At 44.5% G+C, this 21,819-nt stretch overlaps 1 protein-coding gene across 2 annotated transcripts in view; it reads left to right on the forward strand.

Annotated features, from left to right (window-relative positions):
• LOC143935487 (histone-lysine N-methyltransferase EZH1-like) overlaps window positions 1-21,819 on the forward strand; it is a 598,044-nt gene that overhangs the window by 446,241 nt on the left and 129,984 nt on the right. For both annotated transcript variants that reach the window (XM_077459407.1, XM_077459408.1), the window contains exons 13-14: window positions 1,363-1,559; window positions 9,608-9,699. In XM_077459407.1, coding sequence (XP_077315533.1) covers window positions 1,363-1,559; window positions 9,608-9,699 — 289 coding nt within the window. The remainder of the gene's footprint in view (window positions 1-1,362; window positions 1,560-9,607; window positions 9,700-21,819) is intronic.

The following is a 21,819-nucleotide window of genomic DNA, read 5'->3' on the forward strand; positions in this document are numbered from 1 at the left end:
ACTATGTATCGGATCAGTTAAGACGGCTCTCATAGGGAAACATTGATTTGGAGCGTTCGTCATACCAGTATGAACCGGGCCTTATTGTCCAAGCCTTATTGAACAAGCTGTAATCAGCACAGCTGCACCAGATTCTGTGTGCACCAGTTTTAGTAAATCTCCCGCAATGAGTCATTCCCACATTGCAGCTGGAAAAGCCAGTTTGAGAAAAAAATACTATTGTGCCTGGAAATCCTTCTTTGCCTGGTGTGAACAGAGGCACTTCAGTTTTAGAAATTACTTTGTGCCTTGCTTTCTGGTCTTCCTACAGTCAGGGTTTGACCAGAATTTGGCCTTAAGCACTCTTAAGAGACAGATTTAGGCTAATGTTGTTTGAAAAACATCTGGCTTAATTTCTTTTGTAAAAAGGAGTTTAATATCTTTAAGGTTTAAAGTTTCTCAGATTAGACCACACTTACAGAACCCTGTGCTTCCTTGGTATGTTAATTTGGTTCTTTCTACCCTTCAGAAACCGTTTGAACCCATCAGGGAGCTCACTTTGGATGATCTCTCATGCAAGGTGCCCTGCCCAGTGGCACCATCTGTCAGATATATCTCTGAATTAGCAGCTCTCTCTTGCAAAAAGCCACTTCTGATCTATCACAAAGACAAAGTAGTCTTGACTTTGACCAAGACGTGCCTTTTGATCTAAAGTAGTATCTACCTTCCACCCTCTCTCTTTGTGCCCTGCTCCTAAGCACCCCAAAGAGATTGCTCATCATTGTCTGGACATTGTCAGAGTTATTAAAGCTTGTCTCAAAGCCAGAGATTCTGTCAGAAAGACTGACTCACTCTTGTTTTTGTCATCAGGGCCTCACAAAGGACATCCTGCTTTAAAATCCACCGTAGGATAAAACACCTCCAGCACTCTTACATGCTCACTCAACCAGTGTTGCTTCCTGGGCATTCCAACATCAAGCCTCTGTTGCTAGGTTTTGCAAAGCCACCATCTGGTCTTCAGTTCATACCTGCCACAAGTCCTTATAGGTGGATGTCCAATTTTCTGCAGATACAGCTTTCAGCTGCAAGATTCTTGCAGCAGCACCACTCTGAATTGGGTCCATTGACCCTTGTTATTGTTGGGCCTGTTGGCACAGTTCTATTTGCCCTGTTGTTGCCCAAGCTTCTTCATTGCTTTGGAAGGTCCCAGGGTCTATGAATATCCAACCTGTGTCCAATCATCTGAAGGTAGCACCCTACAGCTTGGGGTCTATGAATATCTAGCCATTGTCCTGTACTGTACTATAGGATATGGAACGTACAGGCAAGTCAAAATTCATTTTTTTAATATGATCTTCTGATGTACAAATGTCTTTTTTTCAGAGGGTAATTCACGTTGCCAAACACCCACTAGGCAGAGGCAGGGGAGTGGGAGTGGAGAACTGCCAGATGTTTCAGAGCCCAGTGAGCCAGTGGAGTGGTCTGGAGCTGAGGAATCTCTCTTCCGGGTTTTCCATGGAACTTACTTCAACAATTTCTGCTCCATTGCTAAACTCATGGGAACCAAGACATGCAAGCAGGTATGGGAGCCTTGGTTAATGTGTAAAATTCTCAATTAGGAGGGCAGGATACAAACTGGTATATATTTTGCCTGCATATATGACAGTTTTTTTTTTTTTTAACAAAATCAGGATGTTCCTTTATTGAACTATAGGTATGGTACAGTAGTTGAATACAGCATGGAAATAATTAAGGTTACATGAAATACATTGACAATGTTGGAGGAGCAGAGATCTCTAACCAAACGTAAACATTAACAAAAAAAGACATAGAAACACTTTAACAACACCCTACAGCAGAAACAGGTTAGTATGCACATGAGGAACCATAGCAGCCAACCTGTAAGGAACAGAATCCACAGGGCATATCCTCTCTCTATGCGGTCTAGGGCTACCATACTCGCTCATATTTCATAGGGCAATTTCTATTGACATAAATTAGTTTGTACTTGGGAAGAGCTAATTGACTTTTCCCAAGAGAGTATGGAGGAGGGGATTGGGAGTTCCACCTAAGAATTATTTTTCTCAAGTATAACAAAAACGAAATTAGCAGTTTAGTGTATCTAGTCCTTCGGGAGTAATTGGGAGGATCAGCTGGAGGCGGAAGGTTCACAAGGTCGACCACCTTCATCCAAAATCGTGCTTCTCCCAAACAACTCCAAAACATATGAAAATATGTGCCAATGTCTCCCCTACAATGGGTGCCCTCTAAGGTCCTCCCAGGATAAATACCATGCAATCTCTGGGGAGTATAGTAGACCCTTTGTAGAAATTTTACCTGGATCAACCTATTCTGGGAGGATATTAACAACTGATATTAACAACTTGCCACTTTCCCCTCAGACAGTCTTCCCTGTCAAGTGCAGGTATGTCAGCCTTCCATCTTTCCCAAAGGCGGTCCATTTTTGGAGAGTCAAAGTATAGTGCAAATAAAGGTTTGGAGAAACAGTCTTGGGCCGGCAGTTCCTCTATAGGGTCCATAGCCAAACTGGGCGAAACAGTGAACTGAGCTTGCACTGCGTGGCACAACTGAAAGTACCGGAAGGTCATACATCTCGGTAGATGGAATTTGTTCCTAATCTTCATAAATTAAAGAAGCCTGCCAGCTGCCAAAATGTCTTGTAAGGTCTTAACCCCATACCTGGCCCAATGCTTTGGATCAGGGATGGAGCAAAGATGAGTGAGGTTGGGGTTAACCCACAGCAGAGTGAAGGGGGACCATCATCAAATCCTGAGCGTGGTCATAGTGGGGTATGATAAGCAGGATAAGCCTGGGGTTACCGGTAAACCAAGTTGCCCAGCTCCATAAGAGAACCCAGACTAGCAGCCTCAGGACACCACCGCGTTCGTCCGCAAATGCGTGAACCACAGACCAGAACAGGGGCCCGAAAAACTCGAAGGTCCAGCAGCACCAATCCTCCACTCCGATTTTCCCAGAGCGATGTGGATTTTGCCAATCTAGGAAGAGCTGCCCCCCATATAAACCCTCCCATACATCGCATGAAGAATGAGTTGGGCATCCAGTTCGGGCAGTTGCAAAAAACATGCAGAAACTTAGGGAGGAAGATCATTTTTTAGGAGATTAATTCTTTCCATAAGATTAAAAGGGAAAGTGGTCCAAGTCGCACACTTCTCAGGAAGCTGGGAGAGCAGCAGGAGTATATTAAGCTCAGAATATCTAGCTGGCTCCCTCCGAACCTGGATTCCCACATATTTGAATTGTTCAACCCAGAGCAACGGAGTAATCGGGATACCAGTTCACGTCTGGGGGTCAGGGGAAAATAGTGTGGATTTGTCCCAGGTTATATGGAGTAATGGCCAAATTCATTAAACAGGTCTAAGGCCATCTTCAGAGAACCGTCTACATCTTGTAAATAGAGAAGAGCATCATCCGCATATAGGGATATCTTCTCTTCTAGCGGTCCCACCCAGAGTCCTTTGACTAAGCTAGATTCCTGTATAAGGATTGTCAAAGACTCTAAGGCTAGGGCAAAGAGGGAAGGGGATGACGGTTACCTCTCTGCAACGGAAAATACTCTGACATTCTATCATTGGTACAAATCCTGGCTCTAGGGGAGCCATACAGCGTCTCAAGCCATTGCAAAAAGTGTGGTCCGAACCTCCTCATCATTTTCCAAATAAACTTCCACTCCACCGAGTTTAAAGATTTTTCGCCATCAAGAGAGGCTATGACCCCTTTCCCACTGTTCTCATGAGGGATGGAGAGGTTCAGAAAGAGGCAGTGGAGGTTAATGTCAGTGGCCTGCCCTGGCATGAAGCCAGTTTGATATACATGTATGATATTGTCCAAAACCCTGGAGAGACGATTAGCCAATACCTTCGCCAGAATTTTTGCATCCACATTAAGAAGGAATATTGGTCTGAGTAACATTCCTCAAAGTTCTTGCCCTGCTTAGACACTAGCACCACCATCGCCTCTGACGTAGATATGTGAAAAAAAGACCTTACAAGTGTAAGTGAAAAAAACATAAAAAATGATGTAATAAATGAATAAATAAACACAATCTGTGAATGAACACAGCCAAGCTGCTAGCACACAAACAAACCAAGTTTAGAAGTACAATAAATCAAAAAGTGCAGCTCTAAAATACACCTATATATAAAAATTGGTGTATGTGAAAAGAAAACAAAGAATATATAAAAAATAAGGGAAAATAAATCCAAATATATAAAAAAAACAGTGACTAGAGTCCCAATAATGATGGTTGTATAAATGTCCACTGATATCAATTGCAATCTTGGAATTTAAGTTTTGAAACAACCCAAAGCACAGCAAATCTTGCAACCGACTACTGGATTATAACTGGAAGAGGTGGGTACTCTTATGCCGCATACACACGATCGGAATTCTTGTCGGAAAAAGCTCTGATGGTTTTCCCGACGGAATTCGGCTCAAGCTGTCTTGCCTACACACGGACACATCAAATTCCAATAATTTACGCGGTGACGTACAACACATACGCCGTGACTAGAAAAAGGAAGTTCAATAGCCAGTAGCCAATAGCTTCTGTCTCGTAGTTGAATCTGAGCATGCGTAATTTTTGGCATGTCAGAATTGCATACACACGATCGGAATTACCGATAGAAAGTTTTTCCGTCTGGAAAATTGAGAACATGCTATCAATTTTTGGCTGGCGGAAATTCGGACAGCTAAATTCCGATGGAGCATACACACGGTCACATTTTCCGATGAAAAGCTCTCATCTGTCTTTTCTGGCCGGAATTCCGATCGTGTGTACGCGACATTACCGGATAAGTTGTTAAATTCCAAGATTCCAATTGATATCAGTGGGCATTTATACAACCATCATTATTGGGACTCTAGTCACTGTTTTTTATATATTTGGATTTATTTTCCTTTACTTTTTATATATTCTTTGTTTTCTTTTCTCATGCACCAATTTTTATATATATAGGTGTATTGTAGCGCTGCACTTTTTGATTTATTGTGCCTCTGGCATAGAGTCCGGCAGCTCCCCCAAGAGGAACAACTGTTTGAATAGAGAGGCAAGGCTAGGGACAAGCAGTTCCAGATGCTGCATGTAGAATTCAGCGGGGAGTCTGTCTACTCCTGGAGTTTTTCCCGGTTTAAGTTGAGTCATGGCCAGTTGAACCTCCTCTAACGTTGCCTCACGTCTATTAGCCAAGTCTGGGGAAGCACACCTCTTTTGGCCAAGTCTGGGGAAGACATAACTGTCCAGATATATGTGCAAGTCAGAAGTAGTATAAGTCACCCGGGAAGAGTATAACTGCCAATAGTAAAGAAGAAATCTGTCATTAATCTCATTGGGCGATCACAGCAGGGCACCAGTGATATCTCTAATCCCATCCCTGGAATAGAACAATTTGGGGAGTGTACATTTTAAGGTAGTTAAATACCAGAGATATTTCATGGTGGAGTTGAGACCCCGCACATTCAGTGATATCATAGACAGTGCAGACATACTGCTAGTACCGAATAAGCGTAACATAAGGAGGATGAGTAAGCCTTCACTCCAGCCCTCCAAGGGGTAACAGACAGACATGAGCCCAATCAGAGTCACGCCGGATCCCTCTGTTCCCCTCTGCATCAACACAATGCCATACATCATATCAAAATGAAGTAGTCCATGCCATAAAGGAACAATAGAATAATAATTCAAAGCAAAAACTACAATATTGAAATGTCCAACCGTGGTCGACAATGGCCAATCCTCCCTTTTCCCCACCCCACAGAGCCCACATAGTGTGAGACCGCTTAGATCCCCTATAACAGGGATCCTCAAACTACGGCCCTCCAGCTGTTGCAGAACTACGCATCCCATGAGGCATTGTAAAACTCTGACATTCACAGACAGGACTAGGCATGATGGGAATTGTAGTTCCTGAACAACTGGAGGGCCATAGTTTGAAGACCCATGCCCTATAACCTGGCCAAAGGCAACTGGAAACTTGGCAGACGTGTAACAAAACGTGAAGTCAAAGTCAAACCATGTCAGTATTCAGTTCCATCTTCCTCCCGGGGTTGACCGTAGATGTTAGTACATAAAGTCCCTATCAGGAGATGCTGGATGAAGGAAAGCATATAATACCTCAGTCAGAGTAATCCCCTGGGGTATACCAGGGGCACAAATCTTATGAGAGTCTTGCAGCAACGGTGCTCCCATCTCTCAGCCATCTGGTAGGGAGCTGCAGTTGGGGACAGAGCTCCCCAAATTCCAAAGGGGTAAAGCAGGATAAAGGAACAGTCCCTTAAAGCAAAACAAAGGGGGGGAGAAAGACTGACTCCCCCAACACCAGAGCCATCGCCAAGAGTAGAGAGGCTGCCAGACAAATAAAAGGAAGCACAAGGTAGGATAAGATCCCAGCTGCTGCTGATCCAAGGGTCTTTATCCCTGCAGAGACAGGAATTCCAGACTGTCCGCTGCCTCCTTTGGAGAGGTAAAGAAGCGGGCTGTTTACACATCCACAAATCTCAGCTTGGCCGTGAAGAGAACACAATACTTGATCCCCCTCATACGGAGGACAACTTTAACAGAGTCAAAAGGCCTGCAGAGTTTTTGCATCTCCACAGAATAGTCAGGAAACATCATCAGCCGATTATTCTTGTAGTTCATCTCACTGCAAGTCTTGTTGCCTGCAATATCTCATTGCGATCCCTAAGTTAAAGTGGTTGTAAACCCACAAAAAAGCCTGCAAGACAAAGGCATAATGAGCTAGTATGCATAGCATACCAGCTCATTGTAAAATACTCACCTTAAATAGAAGCCCCCGCAGTGGTCCCAGCACACTGCTCTGCTATCCGGGTATCAAGGGTTTTTCGGCGCTGTGATTGACTGGAGCCGTGATGATGTCACTCCCACGCATGCGCGCATAAGCCGCACATCAGCATGAGCGAGCCGTTGCTTCAGTGTGCATGTGCCGATGACGTTGGCACATACTGGTACAGGGGATAGCTCCTAAACTGTGCAGGTTTAGGAGATATCCACGGTAGCTACAGGTAAGCCTTATTATAGGCTTACCTGTAGTGAAAAGTGGTTTGTAAGGGTTTACAACCATTTTAAGGAGCGGTAGTATGAAGGTGCCTGGAGGGGCTCCTTACGGGGCTGGCTGTGGTGGCCTCATGTCTAAGTTTTTTGCATAAGGCCTCACAGGGTCTAGAGCTGCCTCTGTGTAGATTACCACCCCCCCCCCCCCACAAGACTAGAGCCAGCCTCACAGGATGAGTCAGTACCCCTGTCAGGTTTTGCAGCCTCTCCCAATGTTGCAGCCCCAGCGTATGTCACAGAGGATTCCATTGAGGCTACATTGGAGGGTTTTGAGGGAAGGATTATGAATTTTATTTCAGCTTCCTTAAAAGATAGAACAGGGGTAGATCCCCCTCCCTCTGCTGCACTTTAACTTTCAAATGATTCTTCTGACAATAAGGAGCGATCCCTATCCAGGGATAGGGATCAAGAGCAGTCGGATGAATCGGAGGAAGAGGAGAGAGTTTCCTCCTCTCAGGCACTCAAGATGCAGGTCCAGTATTACACTGAGTTGGTGCATACCACTTTCAGAATGCCCTCTGCTGAAGCCGCCGCATCCTCTGTTTCTTCCTTGGGGGTCAGAAAAATCCAACAGTCTGCCTTTTCCTTTCCAATTCATCCTTTAATGGATAATTTGTATGAGGACTGGGGACATCACGGTAAACTGTTTTCTCCTCCTAAAAGGTTTTCTATGCTTTATCCTCTGGAGGAAAGCTTCACCAAGAAGTGGGAGGTCCCATCCGTGGATGCTTATGTTCCTTGTGTGAACAAAAACCTTACCTGTCCTCTGGACAATGCTCAGGTGTGTAAGAATCCAACTGATAAGAAACTGGAAACTTTATTAAAAGCCTCCTTTTCAATGGTTGGCCCTGTAGATCAGCCTACAGTCGCAACTGTTGGTATGTGTCAATTCCTCAAGGAACAATTTAAGCAGATGCTTAATCTCCTTTCCAGTGAGGAAGTGGAGAACTATGCAGACCTTCCTCTGGTGCTGTGTTTTATGATTGATGCCATTCTGGATTCTGTCCAGCAGGCATCTTGTTTGTGTCTCCTGTTGTTACACATGCGCAGGTCCCCTTGCCTTAAGCATTGGGCAGCGGAGCTTTCATGCAAAAAATATTTAACTGGATTCCCATTCAAAGGGGAGCGCTTATTTGGGGATGACCTAGATAAATTCATCCAAAGAATTGCTGGTGTAAATCTACACTTCTACCAATCAAAAAGAGTAAACATCCATCATTCAAACGTTCTCTTTCTCCATCCCCTGGAGCATCAGGCTCTAAGCAGTGGCGACGGCCTTCCCAATCTACTTCCAGAGGAAAGGCCCAAGGGCAGAAGAAGACTTGGGAACGAAAGTCCGCCAAGCAGAGCCCCAAAGCAGCCCTATGAAGGGGCGCCCCCACTTGGCTGAGTGGGGGTAAGGCTCTTGCAGTTTGCAGGAGCCTGACGGGAAGAGGTTCAGGACAGATGAGTAGTCTCTTCAGTATCTCTGGGCTACACTCTAGAGTTCCAGAGGAGCTTCTACCAGCTCATTTCCTAGGGTAAAGGGTCTACAAAGATCCAGTAAAGTGAAAACCACTACTTCTGGCCTAAGATCGCTTACTATCCCGGGGGGAGGGGGTGATAGTAGAAGTGGACCCAAAAGATCACGATTCAGGGTTCTATTTGAATCATTTGAATCTCTTCACTGTTCCAAAACCAAATGGGGATGTCAGACCCTTGCTAGATATAAAAGATCTGAATCAGTTTCTGCACATTCAATCCTTCCAAGTGCAGTCAAACCATTCTGTGGTCTCCACCCTCCAAGGGGGAGAATTTATGTCATCAGTAGATATCAAGGATGCATATCAGGGAGGTGTTATGGTCTGGGGCTGCATGAGTGCTGCCAGCACTGGGGAGCTTCAGTTCATTAAGGGGATCATGAATGCCAACATGTACTGTGACATACTGAAGCAGAGCATGATCCCCTCCCTTTGGAGACAAGGCCTCAGGGCAGTATTCCAACATAACAAGCCCAAACACACCTCCAAGATGACCACTGCCTTGCTAAAGAATCTGGGGGTAAAAGTGATGGACAGGCCAAGCATGTCTCCAGGCCTAAATCCTATTGAGCATCTGTGGAGCATCCTCAAACAGAAGGTGGAGGAGAGCAAGGTCTCTAACATCCACCAGCTCCGTGATGTCATAGTGGAGGAGTGGAAGAGGACTCCAGTGGCAACCTGTAAAGCTCTGGTAAACGCTATGCCCAAGAGGGTTAAGGCAGCGCTGGAAAATAATGGTGGCCACACAAAATATTCACACTTTGGTCCCAATTTGGGCATTTTCACTTAGGGGTGTACTCACTTTTGTTGGCAGCTGTTTAGAGGGGACAGCAAATTTACATTTATACAAACTGTTTACTCACTACTTTACATTGTAGCAAAGTGTCATTTCTTCAGTGTTGTCACATGAAAAGATATAATAACATATTTACAAAAATGTGAAGCGGTGTACTCACTTTTATGAGATACTGTATATAATTGTACTTTTTTATTTTTTAAGGTTTTTCAGTTTGCTGTTAAAGATTCACTCATTCTGAAAGTGCCTGCCAAAGAGCTAATGAGCACCGCTCAGAAGAAGAAACGGAAGCACAGGTATTGCTTGTCATTTTTACAAAGTAGTTATGTAGAGGTGGCTTTATATTTATGTCCACACGTACAATATAGTGTATGTTTACATAATATACTGCGTAAAACGAAACGGTGTTCCCCATTGCTATAAAATATAAGAGATATACAGCTAAAAATTTGCTAAAAGTTGATAATTTGTGGATGACTTTTTAAATCTGTATCTTTCACAAATGTACTTAAAACGCGTGTGGTTATTCAGATCACCTAAAGGAGAAGTCCAGCCAAAGCTCGTTTGGCTGTACTTCTGTTATGGATCACAGGAGTGCAATTAGTTTTGTACACCTTTGACCAGTTTTCAGCAGTCTGGAGTCCGCTCTCTGTTGATGTCACAGAATTCAGTTCAGGCACTGTGTCATCGCTACAGTAAAGTCTGGATCCGCCATGTGCCTGGAATGACACCCGGCTCAGCCTCTTAACAAGCCGCTGATAGCCTGAGCTGGGCACCCCCTTCACAGCCCAGTGCTCCAGTGAGCGAGGAGGGGGAAGATAGAGAGCTGTGACTGAAAATCTACAGCTCTCTGCTTGGGGAGGTGTGAAAACCAAGCAATCAGCTGTGTTTGATTGCTCGGTTATCAGTGCAGAGGCACCGGGGGACCAATGCTGCATCTACCTAGGTAAGTATGAATCTGAAAAAAAACAAAAAAACTGTACTTCTCTTTTAACCACTTGCCGACCACCTCACGCTGATATACATCGGCAGAAGGGCTCATACAGGCAGAATCACGTACCTGTATGTTGCCCTTTAAGAGGCAGCCAGCGAGCACACCTGCGGCAAGCTCTGTGAGTCGGGTCACGGGTCCCGCATACTCGATCGCCGTGTGAATACCCGCGATTGCCGAACGGGGAGATGCTAATGTAAACAAGCATCTCCCCGTTCGCTTTTTTTATTTATATCGCAAAAAATAAAAAACGCAGGGGTGATCAAATACCACCAAAATAAAGCTCTATTTGTGGGAAAAAAAGGATGTCAATTTTGTTTGGGAGCCACGTCGCACAACCGCGTGATTGTTAAAGCGACGCAGTGCCAAATTGCAAAACGTGCTCTGGTCAGGAAGGGGGTAAATTCTTCAGGGGCTGAAGTGGTTAAGCTTGTTTGGGGAATTAGTAATTTTTTAGTGATGCCACGTACACACGACCGGACTTTCCAGCAGACTAGGTCCGATGGAATCAGTCCGTCTGACAATCCGATAATTTTTCACATAAACAAATCAGACGGACCTAGAAATAGAACATGTTTCAAATCTGTTCGATGGACTCAATTGCTATCTGGAAAATCATTCGTCTGTATGCTGGTCCGACGGACCAAATACGATGCAAGGGAAACTATTGGCTACTGACTGAAAGTCTGTCGGGAAGACTGTCGGACCTAGTTTGCCGGGAAGTCCGGTTGTATGTACGTGGCATAACAGTTCAGCTAATTAAGACACTCAATGGGACACCTATAAATTTAGCAGTTACTGTATTTTTTTTTATTTTTTTTTAAAGGGCTATTAAAAATGGTAAATGCAGTGACACCTCTTACTGATATGGCTTTGTTGATTAACAAATTCTTATGAGCACCATGTCAGTACTGCTTTGCAGGAAGAGGATGTTATAAACAGCAGTCCGTGCTGGTATAGAAATGCCAAGTTCTACTGTGAACACCAGTACTGACTATTGTTTATAAATACCTCTGCCTGCAGATCAGTCTGCTTAGCAGTACTTTTGTGTCCATTTAATGTTATGCAACTTTTTTTATTTACAGTGCCTTGAAAAAATATTCATACCCCTTGAAATTTTCCAAATTGGAAAGTGGAAGGAAAATGGTAAATTATTTTCAAACCACGAATAAATCACTGAAAAGTGTGGCGTGTATTTGTATTCAGTCCTCTTTACTCTGATACCCCTAACTAAAATCTAGTGGAGCCAATTGCCTTCAGAAGTCACTTAATCAGTAAACAGAGTACACCTGTGTAATTTAATCTCAGTATGAATACAACTGTTCTGTGAAGCCCTCAGAGGTTTGGTAAATAAATAAGTTAAAGTTTTCTAATGGCTAAAAAAGCTTATGTATTCTGAATGGGAACATCCCGATAAACAATATCATCCTCCCAAGAAATTCTCCACACTTTATCCTATGGAAGAGGATTTCTATGAAAGAAAATGGGGGGTTCCAGCAATTGATGTTGCAATCGCCTTGGCGAGGAAGAATCTCACATGTCCGATGGATAATGCACTGATGCTAAAGGATCCAACAGATAAAAAGTTGAAACTTCTTTCTAAAAAAAAATATGTCTTTAGCAAGTTCGGTAGTGCAGATAGTTCTTGCTGTAATTGGTGTATCTCAGTCCATTATGGAACAGTTTGTGGAGATACTTAAAATTCTGCCTGATCAGTAGGCCCAGCAATGGGCTGGTGTATCAGATGCACTATGTTTCACAATAGATGCTATGAAAGATTCTATCATTTAAGCCTCATGGCTTATGCTTGGACTAGTGCATTCTCGCAGAGTTCTGTGGCTGAAAAATTGGTCAGCCAAAGCACCGTGTAAAAAGCTCTTAGCCAGTTTTCCCTTTCATGGTGAACGGCTATTTAGAGACGATCTGGATAAGTACATCCAAAGGATCTCTAATGGGAAAAGCTCTCTTTTGCCAGTAAAGAAAAAGTTCAAATATGTCTCCTTTAATTGTCCTTCCTCTCCTGTGCCAGGGGCATCAGCCTCTAGGCAGTCTCGATGGCCTCAACCGTCAGGTTCAAGGGGAAGTCCCCAAGGGCAGCATCAGGGTCAGAAGAGATCTTGGGGCAGAAAGCCCACAAAGCAGAATGCTAAAGCTTCCTCATGAAGGGGCGCCCCTGCTCGCTCGCTCCTGCAATTCTCAAGATCTGGCAGGAACAATGTCAAGACAGATGGGTGGCTTCTGCAGTTTTTCTCTAGGTTATGACTGGAGTTCCGAGAGTTTCCGTCTCCTCGTTTTTTCTAAGGGAAAATGTTCCCAAGGATCCAGAGAAAAAGAAGTCACTCTTTCTGGCTCTGGATCATCTATGATCCCAGTCAGTGATATCAGAGGTTCCCTTAGTGGAACAGGGCACAGGGTTTGATTCAAACCTTTCATGGTTCCAGAACCAAATGGAGAGGTAAGACCCATTCTAGAGCTCAAAGATCTGAATGAGCACTTAATATCCGATCCTTTCGCACAATCCGTTCGGTTGTGTCCATCCTACAAGGAGGGGAGTTTTTGTTTTTGGCTTTAATCAATATCAAAGATCCATATCTCCATGTGCCAAATTTTCCTGCTCACCAGAAATTTCTGGGCTTTGAAATATAAAATCATCATTTCAGTTGTGGCCCTGCCATTCAGTTTAGCCACAGCATCACGGGTGTTCTGAAAGACTCTGGCACCTCCTTTAGCCAGATTAAGGGCTCAAGACATAATGGTCCTAGCCTATTTAGATGATCTACCTTTAATAGATCATTCAGTCTCAGGTCTAAACCAGAGTCTGATCGCAGAATCTCTGAGTTGGATATCAACCTAGAAAGATTTTACTTAAAACCATCGAGGAGATTACAGTACTTGGGGCTGGTTATGGATACCGTACAGAAGAAGGTATTCTTACCCCAGATGAGAATCGGTTCCATTGTAGAACTAATTCAACTTATCAAAACAAAGAAAGAGCCTTCCATTCGGCTGGGCAGGAGATTGTTGGGGGAAATGGTGGCCTGCTTCGAGGCCGTCCCTTACACGCAGTTGTCACTGAGGACTGCTTCAAAACATCATCCTGTCAGTCTGGAATAAAAGGATTCAGGCCTTTTTCCCAAATACGCTTGGCTCCCGACGTAAGTCAGAGCCTAAATTGTTTGTTTTTATCCATCAAAAGGGAAAATCTTTTCTACCTGTATCCTGGAAAGTGTTAACAGATGCCAGCCTTTTAGGCTGGGGAGCAGCCCGGGAAGATGATTATGTCCAGGGGAGATGGTTCAGGTTAGAGGACCTTGCCTATCAACATTTTGGAAAATTCGGGCAGTACATCTGGCCCTAGAATCTGGGACGGTCAGACTATGGGACTGTCCTGTCAGGATTCAGTCCGACAAGGCCACGGCTGTGGCTTACATCAATCACCAGGGGGGCATGAGAAGTCGTGCAGCCCAAAAAGAGGTGAATAATGTTCTAGCTTAGACAGAACACAAAATTCCTTGCCTATCGACAACTTTCATTCCAGGAATAGAGAGTTGGCAGGCGGACTACTTGAGTCGCCAACAATTATTTCCGGGAGAATGGTCTCTTCACCCCGACATCTTCCTAGTGGTATGTCAGAGATGGAGTGTTCTGGACATGGACCTATTTGCATCCAGATTCAACAACAAAGTCGACAACTTTGTGTCGGGAACAAGGGATCCGCTAGCAGGTGGAACAGACGCATTAGTCCTCCCATGGGATCAGTTTTTTACTGATCTATACATTTCCTCCAGTTCTGCTACTTCGCCGCAGGATCAGGCAGGAACAAAAAAAGGTGATTCTGGTGGCCCCAGCGAGCCCCAGAAGATCTTGATTTACTGAGATCATAAAGATGGCAGTAGGAGTCCTTTGGACTCTGCCATTATAGCCAGACCTTCTCGCATAAGGTCCGGTATTCCATCCTACCTTATGGACGTAAAATTGAACAGGTTTGACTGTTGAATCCCACTTTATAAAGGATCGTGGGTGATCTCCTTCAGGTAGTGTCTACTTTTGATTAATGCCAGGAAGCCGACTTCCAGAATCATATACTATAGAGTCTGGAAGGCATATGTTTCTTGGTGTGGATCCAGGGGTTGACACCCCAGGAAGTATGTCATAGGTAGGATCCTAGATTTCCTGCAAATGGGATCTGAAATTAAGTTGGCCTTGACTTCCATCAAGGGCCAGATCCAGGCCTTGTCAGTGTTTCCTTGCAATGGCCTCTTGCTTCCCAATCTTGGTGCGTAGCTTATTCAGGGGGTAACGCGGATTAATCCCCCTATCAAGGCACCTCTATTCCTTGGGATTTGAATTTGGTCTTATCGGCTTGCTGAATCAGCCGTTTGAGCCTTGACAAGAAAGATAATCTTTCTGATTGCCTTTTCTTCGGCTAGAAGAGTATCGGAACTATGTAAAGAGCCATATTTGATTATGCATAAGGATGAGGTGGTTTTATGTCCCCATCCTGAATTCCAACCAAAAGTGGTAACGGGTTTTTCAGAGCCTCAATCTAGGGAAAAGAAGGCACTACATTCCCTTGATGTAGAAAGAGCGATCAGAATCTATTTAAAGGCGACCGCTCAGGTTCACAAAACACATGTTTTGTTTGTACTGCCAGAGGGTCCAAAATGTGGGCAGGCAGCATCAAAATCCACTGTTTTTCAAATGGATTTGTCAAGTGATTGTTCAAGCTTCAGCTTAAAGAAGAAAATTCTTCCTTCTCATGTTAGAACACACTCATCGAGGGTGATTAGTGCCTCTTGGGTGGTGCATCATCAGGCCTCTATGGCTCAGATCTGTAAGGCCACGACTGGGTCTTCGGTTCATACGTTTATCAGATTTTATCAAATCAATATTAAAGGTCATGAGGATATTGCCTTTGGGCGCAGTATACTGTAGGCTGCAGTATGAGTCCTTTGGCCTCTTGTTTTTGTTGTGTCTCCCTCCCTTCAGTTGCCATTGCTATGGGACATCCCACATAGTAAGTACTATGGCTCTGTGTCCCCTGATGTAAGAAAAGAAAACAGGATTTTTAAAACCGCTTACCTGTAAAATACTTTTCTTTGATGTACATCAGGGGACACAGAGGTCCCTCCCTTCTTGGTATACACTTTTATTGCTTGGCTACAAAACTGAGGACTCCCAGTAGTGGGAGGGGTTATATAGGGAGTACACTTCCTGCCTTAGGGTGGGCCAGTGTCCATCACCTATCAGTGGCCCTATAACCCACATAGTAAGTACTATGGCTCTGTGTCCCCTGATGTACATCAAAGAAAAGGATTTTACAGGTAAGCTGTTTGAAAAATCCTGTTTTTTTCCTCCCCTTTTTTTTTGTTTTGTTCCAATACACACAAAGGGAATAAACATGCGTATAGCAAAACATGTTACTGCAATACGTTTCTGTGAGAAATACTTGATTTTCTGGAAAAATTTCTGACTGTATAAAATGCACCTTTTTCAGGTGCATACAGCTAGGAGGGACACAGAGCATATGGGGGGCATGTGAGTTGGTGACACAGGCATTCCCAGGCACATTTACTTTAAGCATCAGGCGGAGCTTAATAGCAGCAGCAGTTGCTGGACCATTGCTCAGCAGTGGGTGCATTTTTTTGGTGGTACCTCTGCGTTGTGCTCGGCACTCTGACCAGAGGAGGTGGTTCAAATGCCGCAAAGACCAAGGACACAAAGGGGTCACCCTCAGGTCCTAAGGACCCTCCCTCCGCAACACCATCCCGTACTAATGAGGCTGGTCAGAGTGAGCCATCAGGGTCATCAGGGGCTGCAACTGCTTCCGACACTTCAGCCCCTGTCTTTATAACTGAGCAGGTTTTCTCCTCGGCTATGAGTGGCTTAGAGCAATGGAGGGACTGTGGGAGGGGGAAGATGAATTCCCCCTCAGGGGACCGTGAACAGGCTGATGATTCCTCTTCCAAGGAGAAGTGAGGAAGGATCTTCAGCTTCACATGCTGAGAAGTTGCTGGTACATTTTCTTACTAAAATGGTCCGCTCCACATTTAAGCTACCCGTAAAGGACTCGGTTGCTACCTAGTCGTTAGTCCACTTGAACCAAAGTGTAGTCACCACAATCAACTACCTGGAATATCTAGGTTGGGTCATCAACCTAAAGAAATCTTCTTTAAATCCAGTAAGAAGATTAGAGTGCTTGGGTCTGGTCATAGATACAGCCCAAAAGAAGGTGTTTTTACCCCAAAGATCAGTGCCATAAAGGAGCTGGTCCTAGGAGTCAGGGCAAAGAAAGGTCCTTCCATTCACCGTTGTATGAGGTTATTGGGGAAGATAGTGGCTTCATTCAAAGCAGTTCCCTGTGCTCAGTTTCATTTGAGACTGCTGCAAAGCAGTATCCTATCGGCCTGGAACAAAAAGATTCAGGCACTAGATCCAATGCATTTCTCACCAAAAGTGCGCCAGAGCCTCAGTTGGTGGAGAATATCTGAGAATCTGCAGGAATTCTGAGAATTCTGAGACTCTGCAAAGGGAAATCCTTACCGGTTACCTGGAAGGTGTTAACAACAGATGCCAGCCTTTTAGGTTGGGGAGCAGTCCTAAAAAAATAGAAGCGTCTGTCCAAGGGAAATGGTCCAGAACCGAAAAAACCCTGCCCATCAACATTCTAGAGAGTCGGGCAGCGCTACCAGCCCTAAAGGCCTGGACATTCAGGTTGCAGAATTCTCCTGTCAGTATTCAATCCGACAATGCCACAACAGTGGCTTATATCAATCACCAAGGGGGCACCAGAAGTCAGGCAGCCCAGACAGATGTGAACCATATCCTAACCTGGGCAGCAGAACATGTGTCGTGCATTTCAGTAATCTTCATTCCAGGGCTACAGAACTGGCAGTCAGACTACCTAAGTCACCGGCAGTTGTTCCCGGGGAAATTGTCCCTTCTCCCCAACATCTTCATGGCTATATGTCAATGATGGGGGATCCTGGATGTAGATCTGTTTGCGTCCAGGTTCAACTACAAAGTAGAGAACTTTGTGTCAAGAACAAGGGATCCGCTCGCATGCGGAACAGATGTTTTGTTGACTCAGTGGGATCAGTTCTCACCGATTTATGCGTTCCCTCCTATTCTGCTGCTAGTTCGACTTTTTTCGCAGGGTCAAGCGGGAAAGGAAGTCAGTAGTTCTTGTGGCCCAGAAGATCTTGGTATGCAGAAATAGTAAAGATTGAGGCTCAGTGATACCTACCTTGATTAATGCAAGGAGGCCAGCTTCCAGAGTCATTTATTATAAAGTCTGGAAGGCATATGCTTCTTGCTCTGAATCCAGGGGTTGGCATCCTAGGACGTATCATAGGTAGAATTCTTGCCTTTCTGCAAATGGGGCTATAGATGAAGCTGGCCTTGAGTACCATCGAGGGGCAGGTCTCGTCAATATCAGTGTTGTTTCAACGTTCGCGTCAAGCTTTATACAGGGGGTAACACAGCTTATTCCTCCAGTTAAAGCACCCCTGAACCCTTGGGACTTGAATTTAGTTCTGTCGCCATTACAAAAACAGCCTTTTGAGTGATACGACATGTTCATCTGGAGCTTTTGATGAGGAAACTAGTTTTTCTGGTTGCCATTTCTTCTGCAAGAAGGGTATCAGAGCTGGCGACTTTTTCTTGTAAAGAGCCATATTTAATCATTCACAAGGATAAAGTGGTATTGCGTCCTCATCCTAGCTTTCTGCCAAAGGCTCAGATCTGCAAGTCCGCGACCTGGTCTTCAATCCATACATTCACCAGATTCTATCAGGTGGATGTAAGAAGGCATGAGGATGTCTCCTTTGGGGCGCAGTGTGCTGCAGGCTGCAGTATATGTCCTCAGGTCTGATTGCACCCTACTTTTGTTGTGTCCCCTCCCCTCAGGTGGCATTGCTCTGGGACATCCCAGACAGTAATTACTGTGGCTCTGTGTCCCGTGATGTACAATAAAGAAAATAGGATTTTTATAACAGCTTACCTGTAAAATCCTTTTCTTGGAGTGTATCACAGGACACAGAGGTCCCTTCCCTCTTTCTGATTACATGTGTATAGCTTTGCTACAAAACTGTATGGGAGCCATATAACCCAGGCAGTAATTACTGTGGCTCTGTGTCCCGTGATGTAATCCAAGAAAAGGATTTTACAGGTAAGCTGTTATAAAATCCTATTTTTGGCAAAGTGCTATGTGTGGCTGAAAACTAACACTGCACATCACCCTGAATACACCATCCCCACCATGAAATATGGTGGTGGCAGCATCATGTTGTGGGGGCACTTTTCTTTAGCAGGGGCAGGGAAGCTGGTCAGAGTTGATGGGAAGATGGATGCAACCAAATACAGGGCAATCTTAGAAGAAAACCTGTTATAGTCTGCAAAAAGACTTGACACTGTGACAGAGAATCTCCTTCCAGCAAAATAATGACCCTAAACATACAGCCAGAGCTACAATGAAATGGTTTAGATTAAAGCAAATCCATCTGTTAGATTGGTCCAGTCAAAGTCCAGACCTAAATCCAATTGAATCTGTGGCAAGATTTGAAAATATCTGTTCACAGACACTCTCCATCCAATCTGACAGAGCTTGAGCTATTTTGCAATGGGCAAAAATTTCACTCTCTATATGTGCAAAGCTGGTAGGGACATCCCCAAAAAGGCTTGCAGCTATAGTTGCTGAGAAAGGTGGTTCTACAAAGTATTGACTCAGGGGGGCTGATTACAAATGCACCCCACACTTTTCACATTATCTTTTTTTTTTTTTTTTTTATAAATAAATATCATTTTCTTTCCACTTCACAATTATGTGCCACTTTATGTTGGTCTATCAAATAAAATCTCAATAAAATACATTTACATTTTTGATTCTAACATGCAAAAATGTGGAAAATCAGTGGACACAGAGCGTGGCTTGGGTTATAGCTAACGGTTTGCTATGAGGGCACCCGGGGGTGGGGGGAGGGGGGAGCCACGAGCGTCAACAGGGGACCCCATAAGAGGATTGGGGCTGCTCTGCAAAACCATTGCATAGAGCAGGTAAGTATAACATGTTTGTTATTTTAAACATGAAAATTTCTTATTTCTGTAAGCTGTGAAAATGTGGAATAGACTTACGCAGGATCTAATTCTAGAAAACTCTGTAGATTGCTTCAGTAAAAGCTAGATATTTTCTTAAATGTACAAAATAGGAATGGTTATTAATGGCTATAAGAATAGTAATAATGTAGAATTTTAATCTTGGGAGAATCCAAACGCCTTTAGGATAAGGATACATTTTTCCCTGTCTGAGCCTAATGGACCATGCTTGGTAAAGCATTTTTTGCGGTCCCCTGGCTTAGCTACATGTATAGTTTTTTGAAAATGCTTTTCTATGATCTGTATAGTGCATCTATCAAACATGTTGCTGGTGCCTGGCTAAAAATGGAAACAATTAAACACACTCTTTTTATGTATACCTAATAAACCATTTACTAAGGATTTGGAGTGCCGGCTTCTAATGGAATTCGCCAACACTTCCTTTTGTCGCAAGCCCTGGCCCACTAACCCTTCGTTCACACCTATACGTTTTTTTAGTGCATTTTGCAGAAATGCACTACAGTCCATTTTAACATGGTTTCCTATGGTACTAGTTCACATCTGTGCGTTTTGCAGCTGGTGTGCTTTTGGAAAGGGTCGGGGACTTTTTTCCCGCAATTTGCGGCTAATGCGACTTTAATGGAACTGCACCAGAAATGCAAGTGATGCATTTTTTGATGCAATTTTTATGTGTTTTGCATTTTGCGATTCTTATTTTACCACTGTATATAGCTGGATGCTAAGCAAGGAGCCAGGAAGCCGGCAGGCGCATCCTTAACACCCTATGAGTCATCAAGTGTTGGGGGGTTCCCAGCTCAAAGCTAAGTGTAAAAAAAAGTAAAAACTTGTGAAAAAAACGGTGTGGGGTTCCCTTTCAGGTCTAGTAAGGATTCGGAGGGGACCCCTGCACCAATTTTTTTTTTTAAATGGCGTGGGGTCCCCCCAAAATCCAAACCAGACCCTTATCCGAGCATGCCACCTGGTAGGTCAGAAAAGGGGAAGATCCTGAATCATACCCGGCAGCATGCCCTCAACATGGGGGGCTCTGCGCCCCCCACCCCAAAGCACCTTCCCGACAACCCTAGCTGGTGGTTGTCGGGGTCTGTTGGCGTGGGGCTTATTTGAAACTGGAAGCCCCCCTTTAAGAAGGGGGCCCCCAGATCCTGCCCCCCCATGTGAATGGGTATTGGGTGCATTGTACCCCCAGCCATTCACCAAAAAAGCAGTGAAATGCAATAAAAACACAAGAGTTAGTTTTTGACAGTTCCTTTATTAATAACCATCTCTTTCCGCTGTCTTCTTCTTTCCTCCATCTTCTCCACAAGCTTGCTCTTCCTGCTGCTGTCTTCTTCCTCACCGCTGGTTACCTAAAGGTTTTTTAAAAGTGGCGCGACCATCTGATGACATCACCCAGAGAGCCTGCCCCTTGTCACAAGGGTCGGGCTCTCTGAGTGATGTCTTCAGATGGCCACGCCACATTGCTATATAAGAGTCGGGAGAGAGCGGGCGACAACAAAACAGATGCAGACATCGACAGAACAAGAGTGCTTTTTTTCCATTTTAGTGGGTAACCCATGGCGAGGAAGAAGACAGCGGGAAGAGACAGCTCGAGGAGTAGACAACTGGACGAGATGGCTAGAGAAGACAGAGCTATTAATTAAGGAATTGTCAAAAACTGGCTCTTGTGTTTATATTACATTTCACTGCTTTTTTGGTGAAAGGGTGGGACTACTATGTACCCGATACCCATTCACATGAGGGGGGCAGGATTTGGGGGCCTCTTTCTTAAATGGGAGCTTTCAGATTCCGATAAGCCTGCAGACCCCGACAACAGCTGGCTAGGGTTGTCGGGAAGAGGCCCTTGGTCCTCATCAACATAGGGGCAAGGTGCTTTGGGGTGGGGGGCGCAGAGCCCACCCTGCCCCAAAGCACCAACCCCCCATGTTGAGGGCATGCAGCCTGGTATGGTTGGGGGGGGCTCGCTCGTCCCCTCTCTTTCCTGACATGCTGGGCGGCATGCTCGGATAAGGGTCTGGTATGGATTTTGGGGGGGACCCTACAGCATATATTTTTATTTTTTTTGGCATAGGGGTCCCCTCCGAATCCATACTAGACATGAAGGTAAATGAGGGGGGATTTTTGGGACTTTAAATTGAGCACAGTAGAGTGCCTCCATCCCCGGTTCAAGTAGACAAAAAGGGGGGATTTTGGGACTTTGAGGCTATTGAATTATGGAGGTAAAATTATTGTAAACATGATTTATTCATTACATGAGTATAAAGCAAGTATAAAAGTAATTTCATATATATGCACATGGCAAGAACATGATGGA

The sequence above is a fragment of the Lithobates pipiens genome, unplaced genomic scaffold, assembly GCF_037356315.1.
Source record: "Lithobates pipiens isolate NorthernLeopardFrog02 unplaced genomic scaffold, aLitPip1_a1.2 Scaffold_28, whole genome shotgun sequence".
Lineage (NCBI taxonomy): Eukaryota > Metazoa > Chordata > Amphibia > Anura > Ranidae > Lithobates > Lithobates pipiens.